The following is a 17,354-nucleotide window of genomic DNA, read 5'->3' as shown; positions in this document are numbered from 1 at the left end:
CACTCCATTTGGTGCTTGGCTGAGTTCTTTATCTCTTCATTTGATGTTTTAGGGTTTCAGGATTGTTGTATTCTCTGTTCGGCTTAGTTTTTCAGATCTTAGCTGTGGAGGGACGGCGTGGTGCTTCTGCCTAGAGCGCCATTTTGCTGGAAGTCCTATTTTATATACATTTTAAAAATATATACAAATTATGTGATATTCTAGTATCCAGATCCCCTTGATCAAGGCCTAGTTCTAGAGTTAAATATATTCAATGCTCACCAATAGTTCTTATGCGAAAGATTCTCCAATAATTTCTTAGTTGATCTGAAATTTCTGGGTGTGTATATTCTCCAGGAAGAGTTCATGGGAATAATATTCCCAGAGTTCTTACGTGTTCATAACTGTTTGTGACTTTTACTCATGAAGGTCATGTTGGCTGGATGTAAAAACTTTGTCTCGCAGTTTTCTTTCATTGAGTATCTTAAATATGTTACATTCTCTCCTAGTACAAAATGTTCTTCTCACAAAGTCTGAGGTCAACCTAATTTGCTTTCTCTTATCTATGACTTGTCTTTTACCTGGATCCAAAAGCTTCCCCCCCCCCGTAATTATTAAAATATAATAGCTATATTAGAATATTTTTTGGTGTTGACAATTTTTCAGGTGTACTGGTTGTCCTTTCAATATGTAGGTTTGTCTTCTTTTATTTCAGGAAATGTTCTTGAATGATAATTTTCAGTATTTGTTCTATTGTTTTGTTTGGGGACAACTTTCATAGTTATGTTGGATTGTGTTTGCCTTGCTTCTCTTGTTGTCTGTTTGCTCTTGATAGTTAGTATTACTGAAATTTTTTTTTTAAATCTTCTACAATGCCTGTCAGCTGTCTCTTCATATCCCTCTGTTTTCTAGTCATATAATTTCTTAGCCGTTCCAAATGTGACTTAAGGCTTTCTTTCATGGCATCTATACCCTTCTTAATTTTTAAGCTCATACTAAAATATTAGGTAATAGTTTTCATTATTTGTAGTCTTCTACAGTCATGTGCTGCATACTGTTCATTCAGGTAATGTCCAACCACACATACATCCGGTCTCATAAGGTTATAATAGAGTTCAGATAATGTAACTTATGCATAAATAACTTAAAGAAACACTTCTAGATAACTAAAATATCTTTAAGATAATAATACAGTAATAATAATAATGTTTTGATGCGTGTCACAAAGTAGCTCCTGTTTGTTATTAGGAACCATCATATGTATCTCAAATTTTTAATATAATAAGCTTTACAGGGGTTGGTTCATTCTATGGGTTGTATGTAAGTCAGATGTTTGTAACCCAGAGACTACCTATATATAATATGGTGTTCACACAATGTCCAAATCACATAATGTCCTATTTCACAGAATGTATGATGGATGTTAAGCAATGCATGACTGTTTATCTGCTTTGCTTTCATTGTCTGTTAGGTTTTTTGCTTATCCCTACAATATTTTTCTGTCAGTTTCAAACACCATCTTTCAGTTGTTCATCTTTATGTGAGCTGAATTTTCTTACACCTTTGGAAGGCATTTCCTATGTAGGTGGTAGTGTGTGATAGAATAACTGTGGTGAAATGAGTTACTTTATGTGACATTTTGCCTTGTTTCTTTGGAAAAACAGCTTGAGAGATTTTTTTCCCCTAAGCCCTGATGAGTTACCTTTACCCTAGTTTCTACCCTATGATTGATATTTCCTGGGTAAGCTGTAAATAACTTTTTGGCTGACCCTGGGCTGCAGCCTGCCCTATGATTGATATGTACCTTGCAGGGATTGGTCAATACACCCATGCAAATGAAGTGGCTTTGGACTATACAAATGAGGTAACTATAGCCTACTATGGAATGAAGTGTCTATGGCCTACAAAGAGGGGATTGGTCAGTTTGTGGCCCCCACTGGGAGGGGACATGCCTAGAAATTGATAGGAGTTATGTGTATATATATATGCAGTCAGATTTTTTGAGACAGCAGAAGGAAGAAAGAAGAGAGAAGCAGCAGAGAGAAAGAGGCAAGGAACCTCCTAAAAGAGCTGTAACACAGTCAAGGGCTGTAACACTGAAGACAATGAGAGGCCCAGAAGGGCCCAGCAGCAGAACCAGCAGTGACAGATGGTAGGGCCAAAACAAGCCTGTCCTGAGGGGGCTTAGAAGAGGCCTGCACTGCTAAGAGGAGCTGAGAGAGCTGTCATGCACTGAAGAAGGGAGACTTTGCCTACATGCTTCCTGATCTAGATTCTGAGTTGTAGCCTGTTGATCCTGATCCTGAATTTGTACCCTGTTCCTTAATAAATCACTTAACTGTAAGTACAGCTTGTGAGTTCTGTAAGACGTTGCAGGGAATTACCCAACCCAAACGGGGGAGGGAGAGTGACAGAGTCAGAGATGGAGTGGTATAGCAGTTTGGAGAATGAGGAAATCTGGGATACAGCTGACCTCTGCCTCGTGGGAATTGGCTTTGTGCTGATTCTTATATTTGAAGTTATATGTACAATAACCTGCTTAGCTTTACAGCTATAGTGCTCCTTTCTCTGAGTTTTCTGCGATGTATTAAATAATACGGCATCTGAGTATAAAACCTCTTCTGGTTCTTTATGACAGCTGCTTTCTGTGGTTCTCTCTACTCCAGGCCTAAGTAAGGGATGCTTTCCTCCAGAAAAGGTGTTTGCTTCTGGTTGGAGTCAGAGGATGCTGCCAGTCACCCACTTTTGTCTATATTAAGGGTCCTACCTTTATGTGGAAGTCTCAGCATGAGCTCCCTGACCCTGCAAAGGGTCCAAAGCTTCATCTCTGATGCCAGTTCTGACAGTGACATTTGCTTCCAGGATTTGGTTTTCTTGCTGCTTGCTCTCATGTTTCAGTTCACAGTTCCCATTCTTTTCTTTTTTGATGGTTAAAAAATTTTCTCATTTGTTTCTGAGCCAATTATTACATTAAATATATTTTTATTTGAATTTTATCATGTTCTAGTTTTGTTTTACCAGGAGTATTTTTCAGAATATGTACTCTTCCATACTGCTGAAATAGAATCATCCTATTTGTGTAATTTTCTTTTAAAGAATACATGCTCACTTAAATTTATTTGAGATTATGTAGAAATCATTTACCCTAAACATTCTCAGATACCTGTGGTAAAAGCCCTCTCTTGAAGTATATATTCCAGCTCCCCTTTGCATTTCATATTTCTTTCTTCTTTTTAAAAATCAACATTTATGTATAGGTTCCACATCAGTTTCTTTTCAATTCTGTCATATTTGAATAGGTATTTGTTCAAGAATAATCTGAGGAAGGACTGGGAAGCCACCCCCTATAGTTAGGAATGTTGTATCAAACCCACATTCCTATTAAAGCAGCTGTGTCCACATCCCAGAGGATAAGTCTCTGGTTAGTTTTAGCATCCATCCTTTAAGTAGAACAAGTTTCTAGGACAGCTCACAGTAAAGGAGATTTTTTTGGTCACAGCTTCTCTTTATGGTGATTTAGGCACCACACCAAATAGAACTCTAACACAATAAGCACTCAAAAATATCAGCTGAATGATTGGATAAGCAAAAATTCAAGTTCTTCACGGACATATCCATCTGCAAGTGTCATAGGCACATCATAATCACTATCCTTCCCTCACATCTGCTCCTCCACATCTACTCTCCTATCCATTTCTTTTCTATATTCTACTCTCCATTCCTACTGTGTAATCAATCATGCTGTTTTCCACTGCCTAGAAGATAAAGTTCCAGCTCCTCAGCTGGATGCACAATGGGAAATTTCTCTGATATTCTGCCCAGCCTAGTGAAGTGGAAATTAAGTAACAACCCAGAATTATTAAGTGTTGCCATGCCCCTGGCTTTATGTTTAGGAAAGAGGTAAGGGACAGAAAGAAATAGTTGCTGTCTTTGGTACTGAACTATGTAGGCAGAAAGGTGCTTATAGAATTTAGCATGCAAAAGCAGGGCTATCCTAGAAAGCAGAGAAACAAGCTTAGTGGTTCTTGTTTGCATTTCAAAACCATATCCTGATTCAGACAGCAAAAGATGAGAGTTACATGCCTAGTGTATGGGAAAAGCCCTGAAAACTTTGCATGGATAATATGTGCAAATAATTGAGAATTATGCTTAAAATATGAGTTTAAGTATATAATTTCTATGGACAACACAAATCTACAATTGTTTTGCTAGCTGATACAAGAGCTTTGTAAGATCCTTTGTTTTTCGTGAAACTTCTTAACATAGCCAGGCCAAAGACGTTCATAGGAACAAGCATTCCGAAAGGAATTCAGTATGGAAGATCAATAAATATCAATAACTTACAGAAAACAGTTATTAAAGATAAAAAAAATATGGATGGTGAGAAAAACAAACGTAGTGCAACTTCATTTACCTGGGAAGGTCGTTGAGATGAAAATTTTAAAATCTTCTAATTTATCTTCACCTGTATCAGGCTTGACCTTGGCCTTCAGGATGTAAACCTGGCCAAACTTGTTCTTGAGGTGCTGAGGGCTGCCCAAGCACATGAACTTCCCCTTCGCCATAATGGCCAGCCTGGTACAAAGGGCTTCACATTCCTCCATACTGGCAAAGCAAGATACCAGAATGATATCAGGCTGCGAGTTCTCCTCTGGAGGGCATTCTATAGTTCAAACAGTGCAAGGATTCTGTGACTATGCAAAAGGAAGTTGCATTTTCTAATCATCAAGCTCATAGCTGCGGTGTGGAAAGTTTTCAAATGCAAAGTACTAGAAGACCAAATCCTCAAAAGGAATATTTCCTGAACTTCCTGCCCTCTCCCCATCTTTAATTATTTAGCTCAATGAGGATTTTTGGCTGTTCACATACTCAGGCAAGTCTCATTGTCCAATATTCCTGGCCCAAAATAATTCCCTCTTATTGTCACTACAACTCCTGTCAACCCTCAACCAACCCTCCCAATGAGCCGCACCTGTGGGAGGTTATGGCGATGGCGTTGCCAGTTTCACGTATCTGTGTTATTAGATTCCAGAGCAGGCGCCGAGCTGCTGGATCCATGCCAGCTGATGGCTCATCCAGGAAGATGACTGAGGGCCTTCCCATTAAGGCAATAGCAGTACTCAGTCTACGTTTGTTTCCTCCACTTCAAGGTCAAGGAAGGGGAAAAAGTGGGAAAAAAGGGGGCTATACAAATTAGTTATTTACAGAAAAGAACACAGTAATCCAAAGTGCTGAGAGTCCCAGCAAACTCTTAATATGGACATCCACAATGCTGATTAGATGTGACTTTAACAAGGTAGCAGGCCCAAGTACAGGTGGATATATATCATTTCATTTTCATATGAAATGTAGAGGAGTGACTTATATTTATGTAACAGATTTCAGCAGCATTGTAAGTGGCATTTATTTACTTCTTCTTAGGGTACCATACATTTCCCAGGTACATAAGAACCACCCTAATTGAAAGAGCCTCACAGTCCTCCTTAATTGGGATACAAATAATCATAGGGAGACTAGGGAGAAGATACTCGCTTTTGACATTCAAAGGCTATCGTTCAAAAAGAACTAGAATTTTGAGTTTCATCTCTGCCAAGGGAATATATGAACTACATTGATCTGCCTTATTACCGGCATCTGAAACCTATCAAGGCAATAGATAATTTCACAATTAGATAACTGTGTGACACAGGGGTCAGGCAAAGTTGTGGGTGTTCATTTCAAACATCGGGAATATAGAGAGGCACCTAAACATTAGCAGCAGTGTAATGCCTCACCTGTAGGTGTAGATAAGCTTGTCAGCATGGGGCTCCAGATGTAGTGATTTCAACCAGTTGTTCACATACAGGTGAATCTGGGGCTCAGAGACTCCCCATATTCTGGCATACATGATCATTATTTCCCGACCAGTCATGTACTCCAGCAAGGCATCAGACTGAGGACAATAGCCAATTCTCGACTTCACCTGATTAGGAGAACTGCCTTCAGTAAGGACCCAAATCCCTCTAACCCACTGAGCAATAATGGATGAGACAGAAGATCTAAAGTCCTCCAGGCCATGTATCTAAGAGTCCTACACCAAGAACTTTTTTTCTCTTCTTGTGGCTACAAAATTTTAGGCAATGAAGCTCACTGAAGTAAACTGTAATAAATTTCTCTAATTCTGTTTTAATGATCTTAGGGATAAAGAATGTAGAAATGAAATCCCAGAGACCACTCAAATGGGGGAATCTGACACAAGATGCTTTCCTCATTAATCAGGAACTGCATGAATGTTTTTGCACTGCACCCCCTATACAACCATGTGTAGCCCTTGTTTCATAGTAATGCAGAATTAGAATCAAAGCCTTTCCCTACCCCAACCCACCCCCCAGTAAACTAAAAGAAGTGTTGCTTTGGCAATTAGTCCAACCCTTCTATGGATTTGCATTCAGATGCACATAGCTTATATAGCTAGAGAAAACACTATGAATTTAATTTAGTTCATTAATTTACAGTAATCCACAACTGTTCATGCCCCTAGACTCTTGATAGAAATAAACTCAAATCCCCTCCTTATCCTAGCTATCAAATTATTCTCACATACAATTTTTTAAGGAAAATGAGCTTCAGGCAAAGTAAATAAGATACCATGAATGACACTGGCAGAAACAATACTCATCACAAACAAACTTTTAATGACTTCAGATATTGGGATTAGCAGAACAGATACTTACTGTGTTAAAGTAAATTTTAAAGGCTTAAAAATATCTTCATTAAAGAAGAAAGTATAAATAGTCACCTAGAAGTTTTGGAAATAAATCAAATATAACATCTAAAAATAAAAAAAATATATATGTTACAAACTCTGTGAATGGATTTTACAGAAGATTAGTCACAATGGAAGAAATAATACTTAACTTGCAGTAGATCATAAGAAAGTACCTAGAATGCAGCACAAAGACGAAAAATAGAGAAACTATGAAAGTGATATTGAGAGAGAAGGATGATAGACTGAGGAATCTAACCTGTGGATAACTGGAGTTGAAGAAAGACAGAAAGGGAGTGGGGGAAGAGATGGGTCGGGGAGAGGGAGAGAGAGAGCGAGAGAAAGAAAGAGGTGGAAAGGCAGGAAGAAGGAATGGAGGGAGGGAAGGAGGAAAGAGAAAGAAAGAAAAGAAATATTTGAAGAGGTAATAGCTGAAAATTATCTAGAATCAATTAAAGATACAAACTGATAAATTCAAGATTGTCAACAAATTCCAAGCAGGATAATTTTTTTTTTAACAGACATATCTAATTACTTCATATTGAAGCTTATGGAAAACTAAGACAAATTTTGAAAAAGAGGCCATGGGAAAAAAAACAGATTAAAGGAATGTCAGACCAATAGCTGACTTCTCAAAAGCAGTGATAGAAGCTAGATGGTGAAACAACATCTTCAATATGCTAAAAGAAATAACTGCAAAACTCAAATTCTATACACAGTGAAACTATCAAGAATGAGGGTGAAATGAAGACCTTTTCGGAAAAATAAAATCTTAGATTCAGAAGAAGAAAGATGTCTGAAATTGGCATTTCTAAGCAATGCTGAGTAGAGGTTCTAGCCAGTACAATAAGGAAAGGAGTAAAAGCATGAGGATTGGAAAGGAAAACAAACCCTCATTACTTGCAGCAGTCATGATTGTATAAGTAGAAGTGCCAATGTAATTTATAGATAAGGTATTAAGATAAAGAGAATTTCACAAGTTTGTTGATTCCAAGTTCAGTATTTAAAAATCAGTTGTATTTCTATAAACCAACAGAAAGTAATTAAAAATAGAAACTTTAAAGTAATATTAAAAACATAAAATATACAGGAATAAATTACATACAATATTGCTTTTTTCTTTATCTTATATCCAGAGAGCTAGCTGAATTCTCTTATTAGTGCAGCATCTCCACACAACAATAAAACTACTATTTTGAGACATTAAAGGGACCCAAATACATGGAAATATATATTATGTTTATTGTAAATATGTCAGTTTTCTGGGTTTCCATTCAAAATCCCAGCTTTTTGTGCAAAGACAAGCTGATTCTTAAATTCATTTATAAATTTAACAGGCTGAGAATAACCAAGGTAATACAGAAGAACAAAGGTGAATAATACTGAAGAACAAAGTTTTCATTATTGGATATTGTGGCTTATTATAATTCTAGAGTAATTAAGAATGTGTGGTACTGGTGCAAGGATAGACAAATATACATATGGAACAGAACAGTGTCCAAAAATTGATCCATAATTATGTGACACTTGATATTTGACAAAGTTGATACTACAGAGAAATTGGAGCAAGGACAATATTTCAACAAAAGATGCTGGATCACTTGGCTATCCATAAGTGAAAAAAATAAAGAATCTTGACCCTTATTTCACATCTCAGTTTACAGATGGATTATAGATGACAGGTAATAAAATGAAACTTATAGATAATGACAAATGAAATTTAAGATTTAATTTAAAATTCTAGAAGGGAGAGTGTCGACATGTCATGGGGTTGTTAACCAATGTCATAAAACAGTATGTGTACTAACTGTTTAAGAGAAGCTAGTTTGTTCTGTAAACCTTCATCTAAAGTACAATTTAAAAAAAGATTAAATTTAGGGTAGGTGAGAAATTCTTAAACAGGACACAAATAAACAATGAGCAGAGAGAAAAAATGGGCTGCATTAAAATTAGAAGCTTATTTTTATCAAAAGAAAAATATACAAAAAACTTCTGAAAATTATTGCAAAAAAGCAGATAACTGAACAGAAAAATGGGTAAAAGATTTAACAGCCATTTCAATAAACAAAATATCCAAATTTCCAATAAATATTTGACAATATATTCATCATCAGGAAAAAGAAAACAAAACCCATTAAACACCCAACATAATGTCTAAAATGAAAATGTTTAGAAGACTGACAGCACCAATTATTGACAAGGATGTAGAATGATGGAAATGGCCATACACTGCTGGTAGGAGAGGAAAGTGATACAACCACTTTGGAAAACTGTTTGTCAGTATTTACTAAAGTCAGACATTCACATGCTTTATGATCCAGCAGTTTAGTTGTAGGTATATATCTTACAGAAATATGTACATGTGTGCACCAAAAGACTTGTTTAGTAACAGTCATAGCAATATTATTCATAACAGCTAATCCAGAAACAATACAAATGTCTTTCTTTCAAACTTAAGAGTATATAAATATCTTGTTTTATATTTATACACTTAAATATTACACAGCACTGTAAGTGAACAAACTACTCCATAAGTAACAACATAGATGAATCTTACAAACACAACACTGGATTTAAAAAGCCAGGAAAAGAAGTGTACAGTACAATTACATTTATATAATGTTCCAAAATGAGTGAAACTAGTACAGTAAAACTTGCAAAAGCTGGAACTTGTATAAGGTGGAGACCTGTCAGAGAAAGAAAACTCAAATATTTTCCACTAAAATGAGCGACAGCAAAGTGGTAAGAATGCACCCTGTCAAAAGCGGAAAACTTGCAAGACCTGGAAACACAAGGCAGTCCCGTTGAATTCTGGCTCTCACAGGTTTCACTGTATATGGTGAAAAATATCAGCATGGTAGTTTACATTTGAACTGACTAATAATTAAAAATGAATATTTAAATTTAATAACAGACATTACCGAAAAACTATACATACCATTTACATGAGACAAACAATGCACTTGCTACAATTCAACACTCAAATGCTAAATGCTCTTTGCAAACGAGGCATAGAAATGAATTGTCTTAAACTGATAAAGTGTAGCTAACAAATAGTATGCAAGTAGTGGGAATTTAGAAGTATTCCCTTAAAGGCAGAAGAAAAAAAAAGATATCCACTATCGTTACCTGTATTCAGCCTTGTACTGGTGGCACCACGTTATGAAATTGCACTAGAAAGAAATGTATGACGATTGGAAAGGAAGCAAAAAATTGTCATTATTTGTAGATGATAAACCTGTCTACTGAGAAAAGTCAAGAGAATCTGTTGATAAGCTGTGAAAACTAATTAGAGAATTAATTAGTTCATCTAGATTTCTGGATAATAAGATCAATATGCAAAACATCAACAGCATTCCTAAATACGAGCAACTTATAAAAAGACAGGAAAAATGATCCCATTAAAAATATTAATAAAATTCACAACACACAAGGAAATAAATCTAGTTAATTGTGCACAATTGTAGGGGAAGAACTGTTGTTAGTTGCCATCAAGTCAATTCTGACTCATGGAGACCCTGTGTGTGCAGAGTAGAACTGCTCTATAGGGTTTCAAGGCTGTGACCGTTTGGAAGCAGATTGCCAGGCCTGTCTTCCAAGGCACCTCTGGGTAAGTTTGAACCTCCAAACTTTTCAGCTAGTAGTTGAGCAGTTAACCATTTGCGCCACCCAGGAACTCCTGGAAGAGAACTACGAAACAGTATTAAAACAGATCTTACAGGCCTGAAGAAATGACAAGATCACTAACTATCATGTAAATAGCGAGAGATGTTTCAGGAGAGCAAACTGGTGGTGCAGCTTGGAGAGATCCCTGAGACCTAAACAGCTCCCTGAGACTTGCTGAACTCAGATTAAGAGTCTTTGCAAAAGGCTCAAATTTTGCCTGTCTGCCTGATCCGTTTTAAAATTGGACACCTTCTCTAATATCTACAAAATACTTCTACATCTCAATAACAAAAAGACAAATAATCCAGTTAAAAAATGGGCAAAGGATATGAACAGACCCTTCACTAAAGAAGACATTCAGGCGGCCAGCACACATAAGGAAATGCTTGCAATCATTAGCCATTAAAGAATGCAAATCAAAACTACAACGAGGTATCATCTCATCCTGACAATACTGGCACTAATCCAAAAAACAGAAAAGAACAAATGTTGGAGAGGTTGTGGGGAGACTGGAAGCCTTATGCAATGCTGGTGGGAACGCAAAATGGTACAACCATTTTAGAAAAAATATGGTGCTTCCTTAAAAAGCTAGAAATAGAAATACCATATGATCCAGCAATCCCACTCCTAAGAATATTCTCTACAGAAGAAAGAGCTGTCACACAAATAGACATATGCACACCCATGTTCATTGCAGCACTATTCACAATAGCAAAAAGATGGAAACAACCTAAATGCCCATCAACAGATGAATGGATAAACAAATTACGGTACATACACACAACGGAATACTATGCAACAATAAAAAACAATGACGAATCTGCAAAACATCTCACAACATGGATAAATCTGGAGAGTATTATGCTGAGTGAAATAAGTCAGTCACAAAAGGACAAATATTCTATGAGATCCCTATTATAAGAACTCAAGAAAAAAGTTTACACACAGGAAATAAACATTCTTTGATAGTTATGGGGGCGAGGAGGGGTGGAAAGGGGAAAACACTAACTAGATAGTAGACAAGTGTCAACTTTGGTGAAGGGAAAGACAACACACAATATAGGGGAAGTCAGCACAACTGGACCAAAGCAAAGGCATAAAAGTTTCCTAGACACAGCCAGACACTTTGAGGGTCCAAGTGGCTGGGGCTGGGAGCTGGGGACCATAGTCTCAGGGAACATCTAGGTCTATTGGCATAACATAGTTCATAAAGAAAATGTTCTACATCCCACTTTGGTGAGTAGCGTCTGGGGTCTTAAAAGCTTATAAGCAGCCATCTAAGATACATCTATTGGTCCCATCCTATCTGGAGCAAAGGAGAATGAAGAAAACCAAAGACAAGAAAAACATTATCCCAAAGGACTAATGCACCACATGAACCCACAGCCTCCAGCAGCCTGAGCCCAGAACAGCTAGATGGTGCCTGGTGACCACCACCAACTGCTTTGACAGGGATCACAACAGAGAATCCCAGACAGAATGGGAGAAAAATGTAGAATGTAATTCAAATTCACGAGAAAAGACCAGACTTACTGGTCTGATAGAGACTGAAGGAACCTCCAAGACTATGGCCCCCAGACGCTCTGCAAACTCAGAACTTAAACCACTCCCAAAGCCCACTTTTCAAAGACTAGACAGGCCTATAAAACAAACAATAACACACATGAGGAATGTGCTTCTTAGCTCAATCAAATATCTGAGACCAAATGGGCAACTCTTGTCCAAAAGTAAGATGAGAAGGGAGGAAGGGGTAGGAACTGGACAAATAGACACAGGGAACCCAAGGTGGAAAGGAGGGACATGCAGTCACATTGTGGGGACTGCAACCAATGTCACAAAACAATATGTGTATAAATTTTGAATGAGAAATTAACTTTTGCTGTAAAGTTTCACCTAAAGCACAATAAAATTAAAAAAAGAAAAGAAAATTTGCCACTTCATATGGACTATCTCTTTGGTTCCCACTTCACTTTTGCTCCCTGACACTATCTTCAGTTAACCCTTTTTCTCTACTCCTCATAGTCAGAGGACTGTTTTTTGCCACCACTATGTCCCCCAAGGGGATTTGATAAGTTGTTTGGATAGTGGTGTTTAGGGGAGACCCCATCCACCCATTCCTCCCCACACATCTCCTTTCATCATGTATCCCTTCTTCCTTTTTATCTTCAACTTCCACCTTTCTGTTCACTCTTTTCACTATTATAAATGCACTCAAGTTGATCAACTTATAAAACATCTTCTCCTGTCTCCTCACATCTCTTGGTGAATTCTAATTTTTCCCTTTGCTTCACAGCTAACTTTCTTCAGAGTATAACCCACACTCTTAGTTTCAGAGCTGGTTACTATTCCGTTGTTTCCTATAGTATGCAAGCCACCCCTAACCCAATCCTCTTGATTCCATGATAGCAGTGTCTTATGAACTGAAAGGGAATGAATTGCACCGTTCAGGCTCCTATTACCATGACCCACCTACCTCAGTGCAGTTGATCTTGCCAATCTCATCAATGAAGTTCTAGTTAGTAAGTCTAATAGACACCATTCAGGCTTTACCTTGCCGGAGATTTCTTGCCATTAGACATATCTGACCATCTCCCTTTTGAAATTATTCCCTCAGTTACCTTTTTCCCAAGGTTACACACCCACTTTCAGGTGGCAGGTGCAGCCAATGACTTGGTGATGCAGGGAAACAAAGACCTAGCTACCTTGCTTCAATTTTAGAAGGACTCAGAAGGACCATCTTGCTCATGAACTCTCATAAGATGGGCCAAGACCTCAGCTGCAACTGAATTACAGGTCAGCTTCTCCTTCTGCCAAGTCTTGTCTTCCTCACACCCTTATATCACTTTGTCTGGCATATGTTACATGCATTGTTGAAAGAACTTGACTCTTACTCCAACAGTTTCAAAGAACACAAAAGACACTGTATCTTAGATCTCAGGTAGGGGTGCTCTCACCATCTCTTCTATAAAATTTATCTTTCACTTCAAAATCCACTGATTGAGTCAACAGTATCAATACTAATGCCTACCATGATTCCCATCTATGATCTCCAGCCTCCTGCCTCTTAGCTGCACCCCCCAAATCATCATACTTCTTGCATCTTAGGCAGTAATAGTCTCTTACCTTTAGGATATTATGGGTGATGCTAAAGCCTTCAATGAACATATCCCCAGAAGTAGCAGTCCTTTCTCCAGTCAGCATTTTAAAGATAGAGGTTTTTCCTGCTCCATTGACTCCAAGCAATCCAAAGCACTCCCCTTTTCGTATTCTAAGGGAGATATTTTTCACAGCCAGAATGGCTGGACACTTAAAATATATCTAAAAATCCAGAAAACACAATGTAGTGAATACAGCCTATAGGTCAAACACAATCAGGACCTCAACCCCTATGGACCACTACCTAGGACAATTTCACAAAAGCTATTATATTGGGAGAATACACATAGATCCCAAAGAACTACAGTGAGCCCTTGAAACCAATGACATGTTCCTAAGTAAGGATGAAGCTAGCATAATGTTGGCTACTGAATGACATTACCTTTATGAGTTCCTTAATAAGTACTACAGTATTCAGCAACTCCTGAGGCAGCTCCAGGATTCTCTTCCTTTCCTCTTCTACATCTTCATCTTCAGATTCCCCAGATAATTCCTTGGAAACTATATCCTATGTTTCAAGACAAGAATCATAGAGATGGATGTTCTTTAGGCATCTGTTATAAAATTGGTGACTTTAGGAAAGTTAAACTAGGGGATAATCTCAAATTTGTCAAAACAAAAGGTTTGAGTCATTTCCAAGGGACTTCCTGTATTATCACCTCAAATCTCCTATACAAAATTGACTGAGTTTTGAAGAATGAATAATTCATTAGCAGAATAAGGGAGCAGAAGAGAGAGAAAGAACATCCCATGTAGAAGAATGGATATGAATTAACATGTTAAGATGTGTACTTTAAATCTTTGAAAAATGTAATTTAAAGCATTCAGATAAATGGTTTGCAAGACCTGGATCCTTAAGAAGAAAGTCACCTCAGAAGAGTATGGAAGCTCTCAAAAATACATTCCTGAGTTTGTAATCATAAATGACTTTTGCCAAGATTAAAAGGAAATAAGAGATAAGAAAATTAGCAAATCTTCACAGAACTTTTTCCAAGAAACTCACTGGACCCTATAGCCTGTATTTGCAAGACAAATACTACAGATATGAATACTCTTTAGTTATCTTGTGTAGACCAAATAGCTTCAGGAAACTGATCTCAAGATGTTAGAACAGAAGGTTGGAGTAATTTTTTAAATCATTTTGTCCAATCACTTCAGAACACATTGATCCTTGCTTGCCATAGTTTAAGAAATTAGGATTACATAGCCTATTTTTGCCGGAATTGGACACCTCATCAAACACTGAAGCCACAACTGAGATTATTAAAATCAAACATGATTTGTTATAATCACAGTACAGTCAACATACCAAAAGATTAATGAAGTGTTAACTCTTTCTTTTATAAGGGAGAGACAAAAAGAGTAAGCCTTCACATAGAAAAATTTTGAGACTTCTAGAATATCATGGTGAGGAGATCCATGGATCTTTGCCCCTGCAAAACCGGTGAAGATTTTTTTTAAGTCTCTGGAAATGGTCCTAAGGGCATACAACATATGAAAAACATTTATTCGAGAAAATCTACTAAGGGGAGGTGGGGCCAAGATGGTGGAGTAGTCAGATGCTTCCAGTGGACCCTCTTACAACAAAGACCAGAAAAAACAAGTGATTCGATTATATATGGCAATCTGGGAGCCCTAAACATCAAAGGCAGAGTTGAGGAACCGGACTGAGTGTCAGGGGGATGGAGAGACAGTTCAGAAGCAGCTAGGAGGTGCCAGACCTGACCCGGCGAGAGCCTAAGCCCTTCAGGCCTGATCAGCTCATGGTGAGCAGTGAGGCAGGCAAGCGGCCGTGCTCGGGAGGTGCGTTTTCTGCATCAGAGACCCAGCGCCAGAGAGTCTACACGACCACCCAGCACCAGTGAGAAGCAGCCCTCATCAGCGAAAGATAAGTTCTTGCGTACGGCTTACCGCGCGGATCAAAACCCCCCCCGCTTAGGGAAAAACCTCTCTCCCATTTACCTCCCCACTCCCTGCTCTGCACTGGGTCCCAGACTAGATTCAGCAATTGCCAAGTCCCCTGGGCCAGAAGTAGGATCCATCACATGCCTGGAACCATTCTCCCTGCCTTGGAGAGTGAACAAATTAACAAATGGCAAAAAAATAAACTGCTGGCTCCCCTAAGCCAGGAACCCAGGGTAGGCACAGCCCCTTTGCCTAGGCACAGGCATAATGGATCCATGGACTTTGAGTGCCTTTCCCCTGCATAGACTTGTGTGGGCCCATCTCAACAGCATAGGCCCTCATTACTGCAGTACAACAAGGTATATACGGAACTCTAACTTCAACTGTTTCAGCTGTGAAGTGGCAGGCTCTTGACATTTGACACTGCTCTGCCCATTAAACAGGGTCTTCACCTCCCCACATCAGGGGCCTGAGGACTGGTGGCTCCACCCACGCCACCTAGCCACATGCGATAGGGGCCCATGAGTAAGAGGTGCCCCCCAGTCCTTACAGCCAACAGCATTAGCTACTCATAGTCCGGCTAGAAAACCCACCCACCTATGCACTCTAGGGAACAGGGACATGCCTTCCTCCTGGACACTCAGGGGCAGCCGTCAGCCCCCTGCCTTGCTCATAGTGTGTCCCCCTGCTGCAGCCAGATGCCTGTGCCTACACCAATCACTCATGCCTGTCTAGGACTGTAAGTGAGAGCCTACACCACACACCTGGTGGCACCTGAGCTGAAGCCATACAGGAGGAGTGGGTGAACTCATGAGCTCACATACCTAGTAACAGATCTAACCACCTGGTGACAAGACATTAGAACTTCAAAGGTGCCAATAATCAAACTAGCTCATACGAGCAGCCTATTTGGGCAGATCAAAACAAAACAAGAAGCTAGGACACAGTAAGCAAACATAAAATAAATAAATATAATAACTTATTCATGGCTTGAAGACGACAGTCAATATCAAATCACATAAAGAGGCAATCCATGATGGCTTCAGCAAGCTCCCAAAATAAAGAATCTAGAAATTTTCCAGAGGAGAAAAAATTTCTTGGAATTACCAGAGGCAGAATACAAAGGGTTAATATACAGAACTCTTCAAGAAATTAGGAAGGAAATTAAGCAAAACGCAGAACATGCAATAGAGGAAATTAAAAAGATTAGAGAAGAGCATAATGACAAATTTAACAGGCTGAAAGAATCCATAGACAGACAGCAAACAGAAATCCAGAGGATTAACAATAAAATGTCAGAATTAGACAACTCAGTAGAAAGTCACAGGAGCAGAATTGAGGCAATGGAAGTCAGAATTAGTGAGACTGAAGATAAAGAACTTGACACCAACTTATCTGAGGAAAAATCAGATAAAAGGATTAAAAAAATGAAGAAACCCTAAGAATTATGTGGGACTCTATCAAGAGGAATAACCTACGAGTGACTGGAGTACCAGAACAGGGAAGGATAACAGAAAATACAGAGAGAATTGTTGAAGATTTTTTGGCAGAAAACTTCCTTGATATCATGAAAAATGACAAGACATCTATCCAAGATGCTCATCGAACCCCACATAAGGTAGATCCCAGAAGTCACCAAGACATATTATAATGAAACTTGCCAAAACCAAAGATAAAGACAGAATTTTAAGAGCAGCTAGGGATAAATGAAAAGTCGTCTACAAGGGAGAGTCAATAAGAATTAGCTCGGACTACTCAGCAGAAACCATGCAGGCAAGAAGGCAATGGGATGACATATAGAAAGCCTTGAAGGAAAAAAATTGCCAGCCAAGAATTATACATCCAGCAAAACTGTCTGTCAAATATGATGGCGAAATTAGGGATTTCCAGATAAACAGAAGTT

General features: G+C 38.4%; 1 protein-coding gene across 1 annotated transcript in view; it reads right to left on the bottom strand.

Annotated features, from left to right (window-relative positions):
* LOC101344283 (ATP-binding cassette sub-family A member 3-like) overlaps positions 1-17,354 on the bottom strand; it is a 223,043-nt gene that overhangs the window by 20,514 nt on the left and 185,175 nt on the right. Inside the window, exons 24-28 of the mRNA XM_004373451.2 lie at positions 13,929-14,054; positions 13,514-13,708; positions 5,754-5,941; positions 4,952-5,122; positions 4,394-4,584 (exon numbers count right to left, since the gene is read on the bottom strand). Coding sequence (XP_004373508.1) covers positions 4,394-4,584; positions 4,952-5,122; positions 5,754-5,941; positions 13,514-13,708; positions 13,929-14,054 — 871 coding nt within the window. The remainder of the gene's footprint in view (positions 1-4,393; positions 4,585-4,951; positions 5,123-5,753; positions 5,942-13,513; positions 13,709-13,928; positions 14,055-17,354) is intronic.

Source organism: Trichechus manatus, unplaced genomic scaffold (genome assembly GCF_000243295.1).
Source record: "Trichechus manatus latirostris isolate Lorelei unplaced genomic scaffold, TriManLat1.0 scaffold00024, whole genome shotgun sequence".
In the NCBI taxonomy this organism is placed as follows: Eukaryota; Metazoa; Chordata; class Mammalia; order Sirenia; family Trichechidae; genus Trichechus; species Trichechus manatus.
The sequence above is the reverse complement of the archived record's forward strand: the minus strand, read 5'-3'. Positions and strand labels throughout refer to the sequence as shown.